The sequence below is a fragment of the Echinops telfairi genome, unplaced genomic scaffold (assembly GCF_000313985.2).
Source record: "Echinops telfairi isolate 266 unplaced genomic scaffold, ASM31398v2 ScPeMD7_5868;HRSCAF=6743_1, whole genome shotgun sequence".
In the NCBI taxonomy this organism is placed as follows: Eukaryota; Metazoa; Chordata; class Mammalia; order Afrosoricida; family Tenrecidae; genus Echinops; species Echinops telfairi.
Window position 1 is genome coordinate 6,831,812 of NW_022109768.1, and position 22,758 is coordinate 6,854,569.

At 37.1% G+C, this 22,758-nt stretch overlaps 1 protein-coding gene across 1 annotated transcript in view; it reads left to right on the plus strand.

Annotated features, from left to right (window-relative positions):
- The window catches only part of LRBA (LPS responsive beige-like anchor protein), a 752,417-nt gene that overhangs the window by 227,677 nt on the left and 501,982 nt on the right, over positions 1 to 22,758 (plus strand). Inside the window, exon 32 of the mRNA XM_045295806.1 lies at positions 10,440 to 10,501. Coding sequence (XP_045151741.1) covers positions 10,440 to 10,501 — 62 coding nt within the window. The remainder of the gene's footprint in view (positions 1 to 10,439; positions 10,502 to 22,758) is intronic.

A 22,758-nucleotide genomic window follows, 5' to 3' on the forward strand; every position in this document is an offset into this window, starting at 1 on the left:
AAGAATGTTTGGAAACTGATTGTGGTAGCAAATGTACAATTCTGTGGGATGTGATTGACCTTTGGAATGAATTGATCAATATATTAATCCCAATTAATAAAAAACCCAACATCAGTCATGAATAAAGCCAAAAGGTCATTAAACAGACAGGAAAGAAGGAAAGATTAAAGTGGAGTAGCTAAGGCAAATGGAGGAATGATGAAGTTACAGTGCTGAGCAAAAAAATTAGAAGGACAGCTGTAGAAGACAAAATAAAATATTATAATGAAATGTGCAAAGACCTAAAGTTAGAAAACCAAAAAGAAAAACACAGCATATCTTACATGGAAAGAACTCTCAAGATCCATCCCCTAGTCGAAATCATGAAAATTCCTTGGGCAAATACTGAGGATATAAGAAGCATCAAAAGAATGCAGAGTTACTATACCAAAAATAAATAATTGGCATTTCATTATTTCTGGAAGTAGCATATGAGCAAGAACCAATGGTATAGTTCAAGGGAGTAGTTCAAGCTGCACTGAAAGCATTAGCCAAAAACAAGGATCTAGGAATTGATAGAATAACAATTGAAATATTCAATAAGCTGAAGGACTCACTCATCTCTGCTTGGAAATTTGGATAACTGCTTGAAGGAGATCCATATTTGTACCCATTCTAAAGAGAGGTGACCCCACAGATTGCTCAAATTATAAAGCAATATCACTGATATCACATACAAGTAAAACTTTGTTGAAGATCATTCAACAATGATTGCAAGAGTACATTCTGGCCAGATTCAAAACAGGATGTAAAACAAAAGATAACATTGCTGTTGTCAGTTAGAAATTGTCTGAAAGTTGAGCATACCAGAAAGATGTTTACTTGGATTTTACTGAATAAATGAAGACATTCAACTGTGTGGATCATAAACTATGGATAGCCTTGAGAAGAATGAGAATTCCAGAACACTTCATTGTGCTCCTGTGAAACTTGTATATGAATCGAGGCACTGTGATAATTGAAAAGGGAATACTGCATGGTTTAAAATCAGGAAAGGTGTGCGTCAGGATTGTGTCCTCTCTCCATTCAGTCTTTATGCTGAGCAAATCATCGGAAAAGCTATATTTTATGATGAAGAATGTGGCATCAGGATCGGAGGAGTGCTTATTAATAACCTGAGATATGCAGACGATAGAACCTGAAATAGAGGAGGACTGGAGGCACTTGCTGATAAAGACCAAGGACTGCAGCCTTCATTGTGGATTAGAACTCACTGTAAAGAAGACACAAATCCTCACAACTGGATGTAACATCATGATAAATGGAGGAAAAGATTGGTGTCAAAGATTTCAACAGTCAATGCTGATGGAAGCAGCATTGCATGATATCAGGTGATGCATTGCACTGGGTAAATCTGCTGCACAGGATCTCTTTGAAGTGTTGAAAACAAGGATGTTACTTTGAGGACTAAGGTGCACCTAATTGCCTCATGTACACGTGGAAGTTGGACATTGCATAAGGAAGACCAAAGAAGACTCGATATGTTTGAATTATGACGAAGGTACCAGGTTGTACCAAAAGAACAAACAACTCTGAAGAAGTTCAGCCAAAATGATCCATATGGGCAAGGAAGGGAAGACTATTTTCACATATTTTGGGCATGTCAGAAGAGACCAATCCGTAGAGAAGGACATCATGCTTGGTAAAGTAGAAAAGCAAAGGAAAAGAGGTAACCTTTTGAGAAGATGGCTACAACAATAGGGTCAAACATAGAATAATGGTGAGAAGGTGCAGGACCCGGTAGTTTTGTTCTGTTTTACAGACTCGAACCTAACGTGTTTTGGGCTGCTAGCGTTGTGCAATGTAAAACAGAAAGGTTTTACATAAAGGTAGTTATAGCATTGTTATTGTCATGAAGTCAGAACTCATGGAATGGAGTGTGCAATCTAAACCACTTCATAGGATTTCTAAGACTGTGATCTTCCCAGCAGCAGGTCTCCGCGCCTGCCTTCTGAGGCACTTTCCTGTGGGTTTGAATCACCTGCCTTTTGGCTACTAGTCAAATGCGTAACCATTTTTGCCACCCATGGTGTCTTATAGCATAGTGTTACACCAAAAAACATTGTATAAATATTTGTATAAAAACATTGTATAAAGCCAGGAGCCCTTTTAATTCTGTCCGTGCCAGTGACCAGGTATGTGACCAGGTCTTGGCAAGTTTTAGGAGTTTTTTTTAATACTGCTTTCTTTTTTCTTAGTCATAAAACTATCACCATAGTTAGACTGTACAGCACCATGAATTTATTACTGAAGCTCTCTTCATTTTGCTGTAATTGTTTACCTTGTTCACTTCTTCCTTTTATTTTGCGATAGATTATTTAAAAATAATCCATTGTGATAGTTAATCTGTTTAGTCCTTAATAAGCCATACTGCATCTGAAAAAGAAAATTTCTTTCACAGTCACAATGTCGTTTACTACACCTACGACAATCCCTAATATATCTGGGTATCATTGATAACCCAGCCTTCATTTGCTTCTGGATACCCAACAAAATGGCCTTTTTTTCAGCACTCCCAGTCAGATCCCAAAGTCTTCACTGCCCTTGACTGTATCTCATAAGCCTCTTTTATATTCCTATGAATCTCAAGTGCTTCTTGACAAAATGCAAATTTTTTTCCTGGAGAATGTTCCTTATCGTGGTCTTCCTTGGGTGCTGTTTCTTTGTGAGATCGTTGAGCAGTTCCTCTATCCCACAAGTCCCCTGGACTTTAAATGACCACATCTACTCGAGTATAAGCTGACCTGAATATCATCCGCGGCACCCAATTTAACCACGAAAACTGCATTAAAAATGTGCCGACAAACGTGGTTTATACACGTGTATGTACAGTACATATAAGATTTCTCTTAGATGTAGGAACCTCCTTGCCTTCTACTCCATTGTGACTAGTAGTGAACGTGTCGGGCGAGTAGAATTGCCCATGTTCTTCTCCCAAGGAAATCTGGTAGACTTGAACTGCTTAACTGCGGAAGTGCTTAATTGCTGCACCATCAGGGCACCTCTAATGATATATGATAATAATATTGGGGATTTTAAAAAGTCTATGGAAAACTCTCATCTTTCCATTTCATTTTTTTCATGATTTTTTAAAAAAAAACCACATCGTCCATCATGCTGGGAGATCTTTCCTGTCTGATTGTCCTAACGTAGTGATAGTACCCATTTTCCCCAAGTAGATAAAGCTCTATACGGATTTCTGTTTTATTCTTTTTTAAAAATGAAGTCTTAGAAACAGCAAAGGGAACATTTGCTGTTTCTTCATTACTCGTTTGCTCCTAAATCTGCTAATACCTAAAAGAATAAGTTTTGAATTGTCCATAGAATGAGGGTATAAGTGTAAATAAATCTTTACTCTTGTATCATCTGCAGAGTTTCCTCTTAAGCAGCTTTATCTAAAAGTACTATCATATTTTAACAATGTATATACTGGCAACAACTAATATTTAGAGAAGGCAAAATTCTTCTAGATGTTAAGTAATTTATGGCCTTTCAAAATATACAGACACACAGAATATCTTTTGTATTAAGATTTGATGGGGGTATTAAGAAAAGAATATTCTAAATTAAGAAAATTTTGAGAAACATTGGTGTAAGAACCCTGTAGGCGCCATGTTTGTAGTCTTATTGAACACAGTTTAGAATTCAGAAAATTTTGTGTTTTACCCATGATAGCCAAAGAAGAAGTGATAGAAGGAGATATTTTAAATGATTCGCAAATGTGAAGATGTATTTAAAGATACCGGGAAAACCACTTTCTCAATGGTATCCAGCGCAAAAGCAGATTCTGACTCTGTTGGACTCGTTGTGATCTTTTGCAGTGTTTCAGAGACTGTAATCTTTGTCAGATCAGGATAGTCTCCTTCTTTCTTGTGGAACAACTGGTGGATCTGACCACCAACCTTACGGTGATTAGTCCAGCTTCTTATTTGCCAGTCCCACCAGGGTACAAATGAGTGAACAGTGTATCTCCCAAGGGAACGGGAAATTGCTTTCTTAGCAAGTCATTAGATGGGAAGAGCTTCATTGTGCAAGGTTCTTACCATGTGATGTCTTGCGACAAAGTAGCTTTGGTGGCATAGTGGACTGTGAATTGAATTGCTAATCACATCATCATTCAAAACTACCTGCCACTTTATGGGAGAAAGATAGGGCTCTCTCTCATGGAGAATTACAGTCTTGGAAGCTCACAAGGCAGTTCTACTTTGTCATGCAGGGTCACTATGAATTGGAATCAACTTGATGGCAATGAGTTCGGAGAGACTTTAGGTTTACTTTGTGACAAAAACCTGGGATATATCCTATTTTGGTGACAGTTTCTTTAATCTTTTGTGATGATTGTTGATTATAACTGTTGTTAAATTAGCCCCCAACTCATGATAGAATCATACACAATGTAACAAGTAGCTGCCTTGGCCAGCATTATTCCCACCATTGGTTGTGGACCTGATATTTGTGTGTGATCCATAGAGATTTCATTGACTTAATATTGGAAATAGATTGTCAGGCCTTTCTTGTTAATCTGGAAGCTCCACTGAAACCTCTTTAGCATTTTAGCAACACACAAGCCTCCACTGATAAATGAGTAGTGCCTGTGCATGATGTGCATTGGCTGGGAATTGAACTTGAGTCCCCTGCATGGAAGTCACAGATTTTACCCCTGAATCATCAGTGCTCCATTTGTGATCATTGTGCACCACAATTTCTTCCATAAATGAGGCAAATGTGGATACAAAGGTGATTAACCCCAAACCAAACCAACAGCCATCAGTTAACTTCCAACTCAGAGTGACCCTATAGAGCAGTGGTTCTCAACTTTCCTAATGCCGGGACCCTTTCATACAGTTCCTCATGTTGTGGTGACCACCCCCCCCCAACCATACAATTATTTTCATTGCTACTTCATAACTGTAATTTTGCTACTGTTATGAATCGGGCGACCCCTGTGACCTCCAAAGGGGTCGTGACCCACAGGTTGAGAACCACTGCTATAGTTTCCCAGATTCTAAATCTTTACAGAAACTGACAATTGTATCTTTCTCCCATGGAATGGCTGCGAACTCATTAACCTGGTGGTTTACAGGCCAACACCTAAACTATAGGTGATTAGAAGTGGGTGGAGGGTGGGCTAGCGGAAATCACATATAAGCTTAGAAACTCAATGGATTGATCATTCTAAATGATAAATTCTAAATGATGTCGATAAATAAACAAGATATTTCCTAAGCCCGGAGCAAAGAAATGGTTGATTTCCCATCAACAAAATTATGAATCATCAATATTTTCCAAATTATCATGCTCTTTTGGGGTAAGTACAAGGAGATCCAGAATCAAAGTTAACTTAGAGCCTTTTAGAAATGTATTTGAAATTTGCAACCAGTACTGTGTTTTGGAGAGGAACCTTGGTTGTGTAGTGGACAAAACACAGAGCTGCTAACCCCAAGATTTGAACCCACCAAGTCACCTTGCAGGAGAAAGGAGAGGTTTTCTGCTCCTGTAAAGGTTTTTCGTCTGAAAAACCCCAAGGAGCAGTTCAACTCTGTCCTGTAGGGTCACTCTGAGTTGGCATTGATTCCATGGCAGTGAGCAGTAGTAATCCATTTTGTTTCGGTGATGCAAGTTTGTCAAGCAGAATGCAAGTTTAAGAAGCTGTACCCTCAACAATAGATGGACACAGTGGCTGTAACAGTGGATTAAAATGTAACAGTTGTAAAAATGGTACGGGATTGGCCTGTGTTTTGTTCACAGGGTCAGTAGGAGGAACACCACCACCAACAGAACCTATTAGAAATATATTTGGAATTTGTGTTTTCAAGATGAATATTTTCCAGATTTGTGATGAGTAGTTAGTTGTATTAAAAGACATTGTCCACTTTGGATGATCAAGTGTCTTAGGATTCAGCTAAATGCTGCTCATTATGAACCCAAGGGATTATCTATCTATCTATCTATCTATATCCTGTAAATCTGTATATCTATTTATCTATCTATATATGAGGGGGGTACCCCCCAAATGGATTTTTTCCCCAAAGTTAGGTATTTAATTATTTTTTACAAAACAACCTTATCACCTTCAAGTACTTTCCGTCACACATAATACATTTGTCAAATATGCGATTCCATTCTTGGAAACGGTTTTCAAACTCATCTGTTTCTATGGCTGACATCATCTTCTCATTTTTTTCTTCACCTCTTCTAAGTCGTCAGCCCAATTGCTGTACTTTTTCATGGCCCCCTTTTGGAGAAACAAAAAGAAGTCATGGAGTGAGGTCAGATGAGTCAGGTGTGTAGGGCAAGAGAGGCATGCTTTTTTTAGCCCAAAACTGGCACACTGACATGGCTGCATGAGCAGGAACGATGTTGTGGTAGCAAAACCAGTCCCCCGTCTGCCACAAATCAGGCCTGGTTTGTCACACACTGTTCAGCATTCTTTTCAGAACCTCTAAATAGAAAACTTGATTAACAGTCTGACCTGGTGGATCAAACTCCAAATGCACTAGAAGTGGACATTTTCATCCTTTTGGGAAGTTGATCGATGTCCAGAACGAGGCTTAACATCAATCAACATTTTAACTTTTTTGAGCTCAGAAAACCACTTGTACACTTGAGTTTTTCCACTGGCATTGTCCTTGTAAGCTGTGTTCAACATCACAACAGTTTCTGCGACATTTTTCTCGAGCAGAAAACAAAATTTCACAGGCGCCATCACAAAATTGGCAATTACAAAAAATGACAACCAGCAAAACTGCTTTCACAAAGAAATTCACTGTGACCATAGAGGATTTTCCCAGAGGATTCCACTGGGAAGCTTCCGTGTGTGTGTGTGTGTGTGTGTGTGTGTGTGTGTGTGTAGAGTATTATGTGCAGTGCAGCTGCAGCATTTTAGGGCGGGCTACCCTCATATAATTAGTATCTCTAGGTAGATGTATAGATAGATATTAATACTGATTTACAGCTTTGGAGACCTTGTAGGGAAGTTCTGCCCAGTGCTGTGGTCTTGCTGTGAGTTGAAATTGACCTGATGGCTCCGGGCTTGGTTTAATGTGGTGTCGTGGTCTGTGTGCGCCTGTGTGTCTGTATGCTCCTACGTCTGGGAAATGTAATATGAATTTGGGATTACTATGCATAAATTCTTATTAAAGTTTCTAATATTTATCGCCATTCCTTTGTTCTTCTTTAAATGATTAGTTCAGGCACACTGAGAGTTAAGAGAGCATAATTGGGTTAGAATAATGCTGGCTTCCAAAACTAAACACTGCCATCAAGGCCAATTGGACTCAGCGACTCTATAGGACAGGGTAGAACTGCCTCTGTGGGTTTCTGAAACTGAAACTATTTAAGAGTGTAGCAAGCATCATCTTTCTCAGAGTAGCTGATAGTTTCAAACTTAAGACCTTACGGAGAGCAGCCCATTGAGAAAGAATAGGCTATAGATGTGAGGTAAATAGAACCTAGAGACAAAATTCTGGGCCAGTCTCGACTAATTGAAGTAGTCTTTTGTTATGAGACTCCTGAGGACAGCCTACTAGATCATGTTGTTAGATTTGTAAAACTTTTGACTTATTTACCATTTTGGGAGAAACGGAAGTTTCATGTGTGTAAGAACTAGACCAAAAGATAGAACCAAATACACTGAACCTACTTACTGGTCAGAGCAACTTACAGAGAAGGCAGCTCTCTGACCTGTGACCCAGACGTATTACAGGATGTTTTAGATAGGTTGGCTTCTTGAACCTGCAATATGCTTTTTGTCTCTTTCTGTTGAAGTGGTGTGCATGTTTGAGAATGTCTATGTGTGCGTTTCTTTAACATGCAAGAGAAAATTGATGATTCTTAGCACAATTTACAATCTGACACCAATGGTTGTTCTAGGGCCTTCTATTTGGATAGTCCTTAAAATTGGACTATAAAACTAAAGACAGCTTTATTGGATTATAATTATCTTTTTATAGTTGTCTTTTCATATATGCAGTCGTCAACTAGGGCAGAAATTTGGGTGAGACATAAATTCAGTTTGGATTATATAATTTTATACTACGTATCTTATTATGTATTTTCATATTTCATTGAATTATATAAGTATTGATAGTCCTTCAGGCAGTGAATTTCGCACTGCAGATCTGACATTACGTCTCTCTTAGTCTCTGAAACCTGCCATCACCTTTGTCCCCACCATCATCTTCCAAAAGCTTACAAATATTCACATTAGCTGTTTTAATATGACTACATTTTATTTGATCATTACTAGAACTGGTTAAGAAGTAGCTCATGGGCTAAACACTTGGCTCCTATGAACCTTTGAGAAAAGGCTCATGGTCCAAACGCACTAGTGGCCCAAAGGAAGAAAAGATCTGGTGGTCTGCTACCATAAACTATATAGCCTAGAGCACTGCTGTGGGGCGTGCTACTCTCCTATAGGGTCACTGTGAGTTGGAATTGACTCAAGAACTCTAACAACAGATTTAGTATTCTGAGCCCTCAAATCACTGGTTAGTAGATGTATGATTGTTCCCTGATTCTTTAAATCAGACTCGGTAGCAACTATCAACCTTCCTCTGGTTTACATAACTGTATTAATGGGAAGTAGATGTAAGATGAAATAACTTGTGTGTGTATGTATTTATATGTAAATGTGTATTGGATTACAAGTCTAATATATATGAATAGTAAATCCACTGCCGCCTGGTCTGTTCCAACCCATTGTGGCCCAATGCAGGGTTTCCAAGGCTGTAGATTTTTATGGGAGCAGATAGGCTCATCTAAAAACATTCATATACCTACATATTTAAATATATATATATATATTTGAGAACTGTGTAAGTATTTAACTATAAATCTTTCTAACTTTGACTACCCAAGGTTCTATTTATCGTTACTGTTTATAATTTGAGCCAGATAAGAGACCAAATTATTTGTCATAAAAGGAATTTCAGTTCCTGAGAGTAATAAGGGATAATGATATAATGGTAGAAGTATCTATTTTTATTTGCTGGGAGTGAATGGGTTGATAGTGCGGTAAACTCAGCTTTGTGATAGCTGGGCTAAGTTTTAAGAAATTAGATTTCAGACCAACACAGGGGTATGCCAGTAATTAAGAGACGTGATACTGCTTTGTCCTTCTTGAGGGGCTTAGCAGCTTTACCTTGAGGAATGATGCGGATCTTGGCCTCGTGGAAACACACGTTAATTAATAGCCTTCTCTCCTAGAACAAAGTGCAAATCTTCCAGGCTAACTTTTATTTCAGTGCTGACTGTTACCATAGTTTCTATATTATTTTTGAGAAATTGGGAAAATTAGTCAACTTGTTCTAAAAAATAAACTACAAATGTTTAACATGAATTCTACTTGCTGGACTACAAAATTCAAACAAGAACCATCAGTAGATGTGAAGCAATGTCATAAAAAGGGAAGGAAGGAAAGGAAGACAGAACCAGACAAGGAGAGGGAGTGATAGAAAATACCTAGAAGAACCATCATGGGAAGCAAAAAACATGGGTAGTGCGCCTGCGGGCTATCAATAATTACTTTACACGTGATACCCTTGAACTCAAGATCATGTTTGTCTAGCAAAATATATAATGAAAAATGGTTTTTGTGTTGTTGTTTTTTAGTTTTAGTAATGCCATTTAACAATTTAGTTCTTTTAAGTATCTGTGCTGCTTTTTTTTTTTAGATTTTTAGATAGTTCACTGAAAATGTTTTCCCAGTGAACTACTTTAAATTTTACTGGTAATCAAAAACAAAGACTTCTTTAGATGGGTATTAACTGTATAAAAGTTCTCTTTTTAGAATATTTTTGATGAAGCAAAGGAAACATAAAAGAAAATGTAAATGAATTAATTTATAAGAAATCTCAAATACATAACAGACAACGGCTTGCACTTCTGTTAAGGTTTAGTGGGAGGTTATAGGTCAAGGTACTAATAAGAGTGTTTGGGATGTCTGCTGCCATGAAACAAAATGGAAACTTGATTGATAGCTAGAGGGTGGAAGGGAGAGAGTGTGGTGCAGAAAGCAAAGGTCAGGGAGCCATTTCCCTTCTCTGTATGTGTAACGATCAACCCCCTCCAAAACAAAATGTAGATGATATTGATCAATATGGCATGTGTTGTGCACATTTCTATGAGTATTCTGAAATGTTGTTATATATGAAGTTGTAATAGGTGTTTTAGTATTTTGAAAGCTAGAATGAAATCATTTACAAAACAAAGTGATAGCTTTGTTACCTAGGTTAAAGGAACTATAGAGTACTTTGTTAAACAACGTAGTGAAATGACTATGGTTTGGGTTGTTAGCAAAATGTTAACAATTTATTTTGTAAAGATAATTTTGAGAAAATTGTATGTAATAAATCTCTTATATTTGTTGTTGGTAATTTTAAAAATTCTCTTTAAAATAGGTCTGGTTTGCATGAAGTCTAGTAGTTCAGTTGTGGAATTGGTTATGCTACTGTGTTCTCAGGTGAGTGACAAGAATAAATACGGAATTAAAAGTAAATTCTTGTGGATTTCCTTTGGTATAATGCAGAAACATTTCTGTAATAGCATTTTGATTTTATTTGCATTGAAAAAGGAATACTTCTTGTTTACAGTACTAGTATTTAGATAACTTATAAGACAGTGCTGAGAAATCCAACTAGCTGAATGATATACAGAGGTTTATAGAGTCAAATTAAAATGTCCAGATTATACATAACCTTGATCTTGAGATGACTAAATCTTTGTGCTATGTATATTAAGGTCATGAAAACAGATTTATTTCTGTACTTTGTGTAGTGGCACCCTGACTCCCCTGGGAATAATGGGTTTACTTCCCTTTCGTGCAGAGGCTATAAAACGAGTGAGAAATACTCCTGAATCCTTGTCATTGCTAATTATTTTTGACATACACAATAGATTTGGGAAAACTTTAACAAAAACATGGCACTTATCATAATAAGATGTGAAAATAAATTCTTAAAAGGAAAATTGTTTTCAGTATAACCTTGTGTTTTGTGTAGTAAACTAATGATTTTTTAGAAACCCATCTAGAAATCATGTTTCCTGTGATGTTTTCTGTTTTGCAATTAAACAGATGAATGTTTTCATTGAGAGTTTTCTTTGTAGTCATTTAAAAATGATATCTTGATGGTAGTAAATTCCCCTACTTAAAACTTTAAAATAGCCTTTTTTAATAGGAAGGGTATTGGTCTAGAGGTCAAGGGTTCTGACCCATTTCAAAACCTTTGACCTTCATTTACAGCTCTCTTGGTTTACTTGCCTGACGAATAAGGATAATGCAAAATTAATGTTTCTTTGCATCGATTTATTCATTTTACTGCCTATATTGCCAAATTTATTTAGGCTGTGCTGATGGACATTTCATGAATACAAATTAAAGAATCATAGAAGGTGTAAAAAATCAATACTATGCATTGTCAGTAAAGTGCAATAAGAACAGTTACTTCGAAAGATAACAACAAATGGATTTTTATAATGAACTTGTGAAAAGTAGCTATGTATATTTCTAGTGGGACTATTATTCTTAGATTTAGTGAATCTTGTTTTTAAACTTAATCATCTCCTTCAGAAACTCATTTCTTCAAAAGCTGACTGGATAAAATTTTCCATTATGACTTGAAATAATTGCTTGTTTATGTCTCGGATAGAATTACTATTTACTTTTTTTTTTATAACTGCATGAAATTATCCTTATTTTTCAGAAGAAGTCATTCACAGTGGGAGATAATTCTCTACGAGAGGATAAGTTTGTCACTCATAGTGATAAAACTGTTTCATAGGTGAATTTAGATAATGAGATTGTACGTTCCTAGAGATTTGAACATATCTTTGGCATGGAAGACATTTTAGTTGTGTATATTATATAATTGAATGTTTGAAGCTAATGCGATAAAGAATGAGATGCCTTCATATGGCTATTTGTCATTCCTTTAATACTAACTTAATCAAATGGAGAGTTCGTTGCCAAAGTCAGAAATTCTCAAGGTTTTTGTGTGCATAAAATACATTAGTGGTTATTTGAAGTCCTGAGCATTTTTATGAGGTCTTCAAAAGTTCCACGGCACCTTCACAAGATGTAGCACAGTGTGAAGAATGATGTGAAAAATGAAGCCAGAATTAGCTCCAGATGTATACAGATTGTTCCGGGGTGATAATTACATTTTTCACTTTGAATTTTCCTAATTCAAAGAGGTCAGCTTGGCAATCACAAAAGTGATTTATTCTGTTAAGAAGTGAACTGTCTTTTTCTACACGAAAGCTTAAGAGATATGAAATTGAATTTTAAGTCGACATTTTGCAGATACTGGGTGGGGATGGCTTGAGTTTGATTGATAATTTTTTTGCTACTCTGAGATAGAGTGGGAAGTGAAAAGCTACCATCTTGCTAAAATTTTAATTAATTTTTTAAGAGGAGATGGAGAGGATTGAGTGCCAAAGATCGAAAGATCAGGTCAAAAACTCCTTTTTAATCACATAAATAATGGGATATGCTTATGAACTTAACATCTGCAAATTTGATTTAGAACTTTACAAATTAGTTGATGTTAATTCATGACAATCAGCCATGTCTGATTATTGTTTTTTTAATCTATTCCAAACTCTTTTTTTTTTTTTTTTTGGTGCTTCTTTTTAAACAAATTATTTAAAGGAAATGTGTTTTATTACGATAGAGTTTACAGCCAAAATTTAAGAAAGTAGGAAATGATCACGTTTGATATGCTGCGAGCACTAAACAGCACATCACTACACAGATGATGGCTACGTCTTTTCATAAAGCTTAATTGGGTTAAGTTTTCAAATGTTCAGTCAATCATTAATAGTTGATTGGGGAACATTTCATACTTAATTATATTTACATTTTAACATTATTTAGGCCAAATATATTAGAAAGCTGAAGAGTTTCCTTATTATAATGTCCTATAATACTATTACAATAATGTTACCGAACTAACGCAACAATAATGTCACTTTTCTAATACAACACAATCCAGATTGGGAACCTCTTTCATTTCTAAATCTGCCCTTTAAGACAAATGTGCATGTAAATTGGAACAATTGGGTACAGTTTGTGTCAATATAAGTTAGTCAAATGTTTGTCTTAGTATGTATAGTTAATACCAAAATCAAATTCACTGCCATCGAATGGATTTCCACTCCCTACATAGGGTTTCTGAGTATAAATCTTTATGTGAGCAGACAGCCACTTTTTTCTGCTGTGGAGCAGCTGGTGGATTTACATTCACAACTTTTTGATTAATAGGCAATGCTTATCCTACAGTACAGTCAGAATTACTTATATAGTATATAGTGTACCATATTATGCTTAAAAACATCAGTGAAACACCTTTAGATATACTGAAACCTGTTTAACATAATGGTACAATAACAACAACAGTGTTAACATCTTGATGCACATTGAAAAGCAGTGCGCATTTGTTATTATGAACCAAAATTAGCTCAAAATTGTGAAGGCTTTATGGTGGTTGATTCAAAACGATGGGTTATACATAAATTGGACATTCATAATCTGTGACTGCCTGTATATACAGGTATTTTTGTGTAGAGGTTTACTAAATTAGGTTGTTTATATAACTAACCACATATAAAATAATCAAAGGTCTGTTTCGGCCTAAAAGACGGCTTTAGAGTCTTTGTACATCTGTAGGAGGGGCCGTCGATGTGCATTCAACTGCTCATATTACAGGTCAGCATTTCGAACCTACATGCTGCTGCTCTAGAGAAGGATGTGATAGTCTGCTTCTCTGAGGATTTACAGCCTTGGGAACCCTGTGGGGCAGTCCTGTTCTGCCTACAGGGTCGCGGTGGGTCAGAATGGTTGGAAGGGTAGTGGGTTTGCTTTGGGGTTTTAAAATCTTTCAAATAAAACGGCATACATCCTTCAGTAAATGATGCATTGTCTAATGCACACACAAAATGAACAAGTTCTCAGCTGTTTTTCAGATTCAGTTTTTTTTAATGCAATTCAATGTGCCGCATATTGCATATGTTAAAAATCTTGTAAAAATCCATATGCATTTAAAGAAAATGTTAAATGATTGTTTCAAATAATAATACTCGGGCACTGTATAAAGTGTTTGTTTCTTGCTTATTTGACATTAATATCATTTTTGAAAGAATTGACATTGCGTTCAAGGCCACTTTATAAAAGCGTTGCGTTGCTCATCCTAATTCAGCCTGACATACATTCCAATAACACTACCTCCCTTCTTGGGTTTAAAGCTAAATTTATGACTGTGCATTGTGAAGTGCATCATTTAAAAATGGTTTCAACCCAAAACATCTAATAAATAAATAATGTGTATGGCTACTCAGTAGTAGACTTTCTAGACTAGAAATCATTCCATCGGATACTCAACAGTCCACTATCGGAGAGGGCTGTCAGATAAATCTTGTGGTAGCTGCATTCATGTCCTGTAAATCACATATTATTGTCTGAGTCTTCTGCCAGGTCATCTATTCTTTTCCCATTTATCAGAAATGCATACAGTATATAGAAAAACTAGAAGCACTAGGTAGTCTGGCCTCGCAATTCTGTCTGAGTTATTAATTACCAGCAAAAGTTAATTTAGAACACTGTCTGATACTTTTTTGAAACAAATTTCACCAAAGTATATACAATGTTGCTAATTGGGAACCATTGCCTTCCTGTAATGTAAGGTCTGACCATTCTTGACTGGTTATATTTTCCTTTCTACATCTATGAATTATTCACTTAAAATGATAATATTCACAATTAGAAAGAAATAGCATTCACTCCTATTCTTCTTTTTTATCAATTTTTGTGTTTAAATTTTTACCTCCTTAGTTACCCCTTTCAATTTTATCACAAAATGTTCCTCTCCTAGAATTTCTTTTCCTTACTTCTAGTTTTCCTTTCATTTTTGAGATTAGCCATTCTGAATATGTTACACTAATGCTGGCTTTGACATCTTCATAAGTTTTTCCTTGATAAAGATTTGATAGATATTTTGGTTCTGGGTAAAGCACTAACCAAACAGCACCACAAATTAACTCTGTGTATGACACAAAGCTTTATCATTAGGTCTCTGTTACTGCTTGTTTCTCATCGTCTATACTATATATAATATAGTATATATCATATCACATATAATTTCATATTAAATCTCAAGTCAGGCTGAAATATTTATAGTTGCCCAACGGTGCCGTGATGTGTCCGTGTCTAGGCACAGGATTTTTCTTTCTCTTAACTTCCCCTCCAACTCTGGTCTTATTGTTGCCTTCTCATCATGCTGAGTGCTCTGGTTAACGATCTCTTTCTCAGACTTTGTCTCGATAGTTGATACCTCTTCTGTTTATTGTCAGTTTAGTACCCATCATAGCATTGACCAGAGATTTGTATTTATGTATGTATTTGTTTTTTTATCAGACTTTCTCTGTGTAATCTGTTTTATGAGGATAACAGCTATTTTTTGTTTTGTGTATGATTGCATACTTAGTCTTCAACACAATCCTGACGTACGACGGCTGTTGAATTAGTATTTCTTGACCAAATAAGTCATTCGTCTCCCAGCTAAGTTACGGTCTCCTCTACAAAGAAACCTTGACTCCTCTCTTCCCCGTGAAGCACATGAAATACTCCTGCAGAGCATGCCCGGCCCGTATTCATCTGCTCCTCACTTAATGACTGTCTTGTGCCTCACCGTTCACTTTTCTGTTCATAGTAAAATATTTACTACCTGACTGATTTGTGTCTAAGGAGTGCAACTAGTATTAACAAATGCTGAGACACACACAAGGTTAGAGTAATGCTTGCTGTGATGGTTAAGATTATTATGATAACTTGGTATGTAATGATAAAAATTTGACAGTATGATGTCAGGTAGTGATCCTCCACTTTTCGATCTAATGCTTTCATGGCCTATTTTAACAAAACGCTAGCCAGTAAGTGAGGGATGAGTGTATAATCTTGTTCTCTCTCTGAACAATGTATGATTTTTTCTCTCCTAGTGACTGTAAGCATCTTGAGGGAAAGTAGTGTGTTTTGTATTATTCTCTTAGGCATTTTTTGTTCTCTAAGATGTAGCACCACAATTACTGTTCAACAAAATTCATACATAATAAATGAATGGTAAGATGGATAATGCATCACCATAGTTAGGCTTTTTGCTTCTTGTTCATTTTGAAATAACCATATTTTTGGCCATATGCTTCATGTTGATTATGAAATAGCCATAATTTCGGTAGACAATTTCTTTTAGTATTAATTTTATCTTCATTTTCATTAAGTCAGCTATAATATTATCAAATACTATAGTCTTGTTCATGTGTAAATTTTAAAATTTATTTTATTTATTTTTTAATGTGTACATTTTTTAAATGTAGATGCTTAGGTCTTTATTTTTAAATGATTGAATCAGTGAAACAAAAGATGGCATTTTTGCCAGCCACAAAATTGGAAATTGGACACGAAGTTGCTTCATGAAAATTGAAGTGAATGCTCTGCATTTTGTATTGGTCTCACCTACCAGGAGCCCCTGTGGTACGACTTGTGTTTTCATTCTAAATAAAGCTCCGTTCAAATGCTTTCTGTCTCTCCTATACTTGTGCAAACACCTTTGCCCTAACTGATCTTTCCTCTTAATGCTTGCTTGTGGTGGTATTATTCTTTAGAAAACATGGATTGAATGCTTTTACGACAAGCCTTTACCCTGAAGGGAACTGTAACCTCCTGGAGGAAGCAAATGCTTGGAATATAAGAGAGAATTTAATAAGGGCTTTAAGAGAAGCACAGTAAAACATAGGAATAGGGAATGCAGTTAGGGATGAAGCACAAAAAGCTATTTATCAATCCTTACTTAAACTATTGCAAATTTTACTTATGTTTTTGAGTAGTAGATCATTTTATTTCCCCCGACCCTGTACATTTTTACTTTTTCTGGGTAGTGTATATGTTTCCATAATTTCTTTTTTTTTTTTTAACATTTTATTAGGGGCTCATACAACTGTTATCCCAATCCATACACACATCAATTGTGTAAAGCGTATTTGTACATCATTTCTCAAAACATTTTCTCTCCATTTAAACCCCCGACATTAGGTCCTCATTTTTCCCCTCCCTCCCCGCTTCCCCCTCCCTCATGAGCCCTTGATAATTTATAAATTGTTATTTTGTCATATCTTGCCCTGTCCGACGTCTCCCTTCACCCACTTTTCTGTTGTCCGTCCCCCAGGGAGGAGGTCACATAGAGTTCCTTGTAATGGGTTCCGTCTTTCCTATCCACTCTCCCTCTACTCTCCCAGTATCGCCACTCACACCACTGGTCCTGTAGGGCTCATCCGCCCTGGATTCCCTGGATTTCCAGTTCCTAATTGTACCAGTATATATCCTCTGGTCTAGCCAGACTTGCAAGGTAGAATTCGTGTCATGATAGTGGGAGTAGGGAAGTTAAACTGTTTTGATATCAATTGCTCATATACTAATTTTCTTAATGTTCAGTCAATCATAGTTGTAAATTTTATCAATATTTTTTCAATTTATTTGGGGCAGTCATGGTTAAGTATATAGCATGTGTTCTAGAAACTTGTGACAGAATGGATTTTGTATTAGTAGGAAATTATATATTATTAATGACCCATTTATTAAAAGTAAACCCTGAAATGGACTTTAATAAATCCAGAAAAGAATCAGTCAGCCTATGCATTTCCCACCTGATGTAGGGGAGAAAAACTCACCCCCAAATTCACTGACATTGAAGAAAAGCTTTTTCAGATTGGTTCAGGGCCTGTCAACTAAGAAGGTCAGTATATGACTCATGATTATGCAAACCTTGGTACACCAAATTCCATCTAGCGCATACCCAGGCAGTTCCCTAAAGGCTAGGCTTCTGGACTGGGTAGGTGAGAGGTAGTAATCCACTTTCAAACACACCCTGCATGAGGGCAAAGCTTTTCAAATTACTGGTCAGTGAACAAAAAGAGTTCAATTGAGGCTGGATCTTTGTGGAGACCCAAAAATGGATTTAGGGAGTGCACTGTAAACTGTAGCCTTCAGCAAACCTTGTGTTTAGAATTTAAGCTCTTAATACAGGCATCTAACATTAAGAGATTTGCAATAAATATTTGTCAACTAGATGAATGAAAATATCAATGATAGAATATATACAGCTAAATGTTGTTGTTGGTTTTTTTGTACAATACAGACACTGGGCTCTCCACATACTTATTCATGTATTCATCCAAAATATGCAGAATTTGAGGCAGCTGTCAGTGAAGAGTTAAGTGTAGTAAACCTAAGTATAATAAACATAGGAAATAGTGAGAAAATTGATACAGATAAGCACTAAGTCATGAAAAGATATTGAAACCACTGAATTGTATGTTTTGTGAATTATGTCATTAAAACTTTTTTAAAAAAGTAAAGAATGGATTCTGCTAAATGAAGAGCATGGTTTTAAAAACTGGAATGTGTAGCAATTTTATGTTTTAGAAAATACAATTTATATCTAAGACAACTCCTAAAAATACTACTATACAGTAAGATCTATCTTGGTAATCCCTAAACTTTGAGGGAAGGACATAGGTAGTAGGGCAAGCCATTAAAATTTATCTTTGCATGTTTAGGGACAAGCATTATTGTGAGGGAGGGGGATTTTCTATTGTTTTGAGATTATCTGAAAAACTTAATTATTGTTGTATACAGATTTTTTAATCATTAGACAAAATAACAAAATATATTAAAGCATGTATTCTCATTTAATATGTTTTCTTTGCTCTTATTGTAAACTGGGACAAAAATATGTACATTCTTTTTTTTTTTAATCGTTTTATTAGGGGCTCATACAACTCTTATCACAATCCATATATACATCAATTGTGTAAAGCGTATTTGTACATTCATTGCCCTGTTCATTCTCAAAACATTTGCTCTCCACTTAAGCCCCCGGCATTAGGTCTTCATTTTTCCCCTCCCTCCCCGCTTCCCCCTCCCTCATGAGCCCTTGATAATTTATAAATTATTATTTTGTCTTATCTTGCCCTGTCCGACGTCTCCCTTCACCCACTTTTCTGTTGTCCGTCCCCCAGGGAGGAGGTCACATATAGATCCTTGTAACCGGTTCCCTCTTTCCAACCCACTCTCCCTCTACCCTCCCAGTATCGCCACTCACACCACTGGTCCTGTAGGGCTCATCCGGCCTGGATTCCCTGGATTTCCAGTTCTTATCTGTACCAGTGTACATCCTCTGGTCTAGCCGGACTTTCAAGGTAGAATTCGGATCATGATAGTGGGGGCAGGGAGGAAGCATTTAGGAACTAGAGGAAAGTTGTATTTTTCATTGTTGCTACATTGCACCCTGACTGGCTCGTCTCCTCCCTGAGACCCCTCTTCAAGTGGATCTCCAATATGTACATTCTTATCTGGAATAAAGAATTCCAAATCTTGTCAAATAACTTTTACCCATCTGAAGTTCTTGATTTAAATGCCTCCAATATTGGGTTATGTGTTAAGAATTTATGAATGTGAAATGTCTTATTGTTAAATTCACAGAGATAAGCCAAAACCAAACTAACTCATTTCTATCAAGATTCCAATAGGATTGATTCCAACCCTGTGGAGCAAAGGAGAAGCAGCTGCCTCTCTAGGTTTCCAGGGCTGTAAATCTTTACTGGAACAGAAAGTCTCATCTTTCTCTCACAGAGTGGCTGGTGGTCTCAAACTGCTGGCCTTGTGGTTAGCCGCCCCACTGAGAACCCCCTATGACACCATAGCTCCTTCTCACTGAGCTATGTACTAAAAGCAAAATACACGAATAAGAAATGTTTTAAGACTTGTCATATGGCAGTTTTTCGACTTTCTTAATTGTAAGCTCCTGTAGGTAGGAAAGTCCTTATTTTCCATGTGGTCTTTAGTGCTTACCAGTTTTGGTCACATAAACCAAATACTCATACTTGTTACCGTGGAGCTGACCCTGACTCATGGCAGCTCCATAGATGTCCTGTGTGTCAGCCTTGGTCTGTGCTCACTAAGGGTTTTGGAAGCCTAGAGCCACCCCTTTTTTCTGAGGCACCTCTGCGTGCCTTTTCAGTTATAGCCCAGAGCTTAGCTGTTGACACCATCCAGGGGTACCTTTAGATATGTAACCAAACTAAATGCACTACCATTGATCCAATTCAGAATGACATGGAGGGCTGCCTGGACAGGGTTGCCACGACTGTAAATCTTTATGGGCGCATCCAATCTCATCTTTCTCCCACAGAGCAGTGAGTGAATTTGAACTTCCTGTGTTGCAGGTAGCAATGCTTTTACCAAACTACACCATTGGAATATTTAGTAGATGCTTGCATTTTGGTAGGTTCTTTTCCTTAAAATTAATTCTTGAATTGCTTATTTATTAATATTTACTTTAGATGAAGAATAGCTATCGTTACATTTAATAGTTGTCTTGTAGTCAGTTTTCTATGACCTTGAAAGTCAAGTTAATTCTTGAAAGTCAAGTTAAGACTTCAAGTCTTAATTCTGAAATCTCATCCTGAACTGCTATTAGGTTTTGAGAGGAGAGAATGGTACATTCCAAATCCTTTTTACCTGATCCTCTGGGTCTTTAAAGGCTCTGAGGAAAGGAAGTATTACTGATGACACACTATGAAGAACTCAAAATTTGTTAGCTTAAAATTTCTCTGTAGAATTTCTTGGATTACTTTGAAGTTACTGCTCAAATTGTTCAGTATTTCAATACAACTTCTCTTACCAAAGAGAATGTGACAAATGTTGAATACATTTTTAAAATGATGAATATACCAAGGTATATGAATAACTTATATGCTGGTTCAGGGGAAAGAGAAGCCCAAATTCAGATATAATTCATAAGATTAAAACCTGTCTGCGGTTCTGACTCACAATGACGCTATAAAACATTAGACCTGCTCTCTAATGTTGGTTGTTATTGGGCACCATCGAGTCCATTTTGACCCATCGGGGCAACAGATGGAAGAACTTCCCCCGCCCTGTTCCATTCTCACACTTGTTCTGTGCCTAAGCCCATTATCATAGTCAGTGTATCTCAGCAAAGAAAGGTCTTTCTCCAGGGACTGGTCTCTTTTGACAACATGTCTAAAGTATGTAAGACGAAGTCTCGCCATCTTTGCCCATAAGGAGCACCGTGGCAGTATTTCTTCCAAGATAGATTGGTTAGTTTTCACATCCGTCTCCAGCACCACAATTTAAATGCATCTGTTCTTCATTGGTCGTCCTTAGTCACTGTCCAACTTTCACATGCGTATGGGGAAATTGAAAATGCCATGACTTGGGTCAGCTCACCTTTGTCCTCAAAGTAACAGCCTTGCTTTTAAGTACTCTAAAGAGGTCTTGTGCAGCAGACTTACCTCATGCAACCTGTCTAGGATTTAGAACAGTGGTTCTCAACCTGTCGGTCGTGACCCCTTTGGGGGTCAAACTACCCTCTCACAGGGGTCACTCAATTCATAACAGTAGCAAAATTATAGTTAAGAAGTAGCAATGAAAATAATTTTATGGTTGGGGGTCACCACAACATGAGGAACTGTATTAAAGGGTTGAGGCATTAGGAAGGTTCAGAACCACTGATTTAGAGGCTGTAAATCTTTAGGAAGACAACCTGATCTTTATCACAAGTATCCCTTGGTAGTTTTGAACTACTGACCTTGATCATTCTAATGTCTAACCCACTACATGACCAGAACTCTAGTATGTTTTAGAGAGACTCCTTTCAAATTTAAAAATTGAGTCACTGCTGACTCATAGCAATCCTCGAGCACAGGTTAGAACTCCCCCTGTTGCTTTCCCACACTGTAACTCTTTGTGGGAATAGAAATTTCCCTCATTCTCCAGAAGAGTAGCTGGTGGTTCCACACTGTTGCCCTGATGGGCTGCAGGCTCACAGGTAACCACTGTGCCATCGAGGCTTTTAGGGGCCCTTTTATTAAACCTTCAAAAGAACAAAGAGAAAGATATAGCATTCAGATGAGAGAGACCATCAGCAGGAAGGCATTGTGGTGTCCAAAGGATTCACACTCATGGGGCATGAGGTTAATTATAGAGATATAAAGCCAAGGAAATCATCACAAAATCATGATTGATGACAGATCAATTTATCATTGTTGCCTTGGGGACTATGAAGTGGGGAAAGGACCGTGATTGGGATAGAAGCACAGTTGCTGATTGGAAAAGTTTACAGAATTGGTTCTGGTTCCTTAGGCCACCTGATTACCTGAAGGTCAGGATAGGACTCATGACCATGTGGCCCTGACATCTCAACTTCCTCTTAAAGACACCCCAGTCAAATCTCCTGAGGGCGAGGCTGCGCTTCCCTAGGCTGGCTAGGGAAATTGTTCTACTTTCAAACCCATTCTGCCTGAGGGCAAAGCTGCTGCTACTTTTGTTGGTTACTGGTCAGAAAGAATGTAAATGGAAGTTGAATTTCTGTCAAGACACAATAGAGTAAGAGAATAGGTTTTGAAAGTGATAATGGCAACAAATGTACAAATGTGCTTGACACAATGAATGTATGTAGGGCTTGTGATCAGAGTTGTATGAGCTGTTGTAATCGGCATCCTGTGATGCTCACCATCCCGACACAATCACTGAAGACAAAATGGGTGCATAGGCAAATGTGATGAAGAAAGCTGATGGTGCCTGGCTATCAAAAGATACAGTGTCTGGGGTCTTAAAGGCTTGAAGATAAACAAGCGGCCATCTAGCTC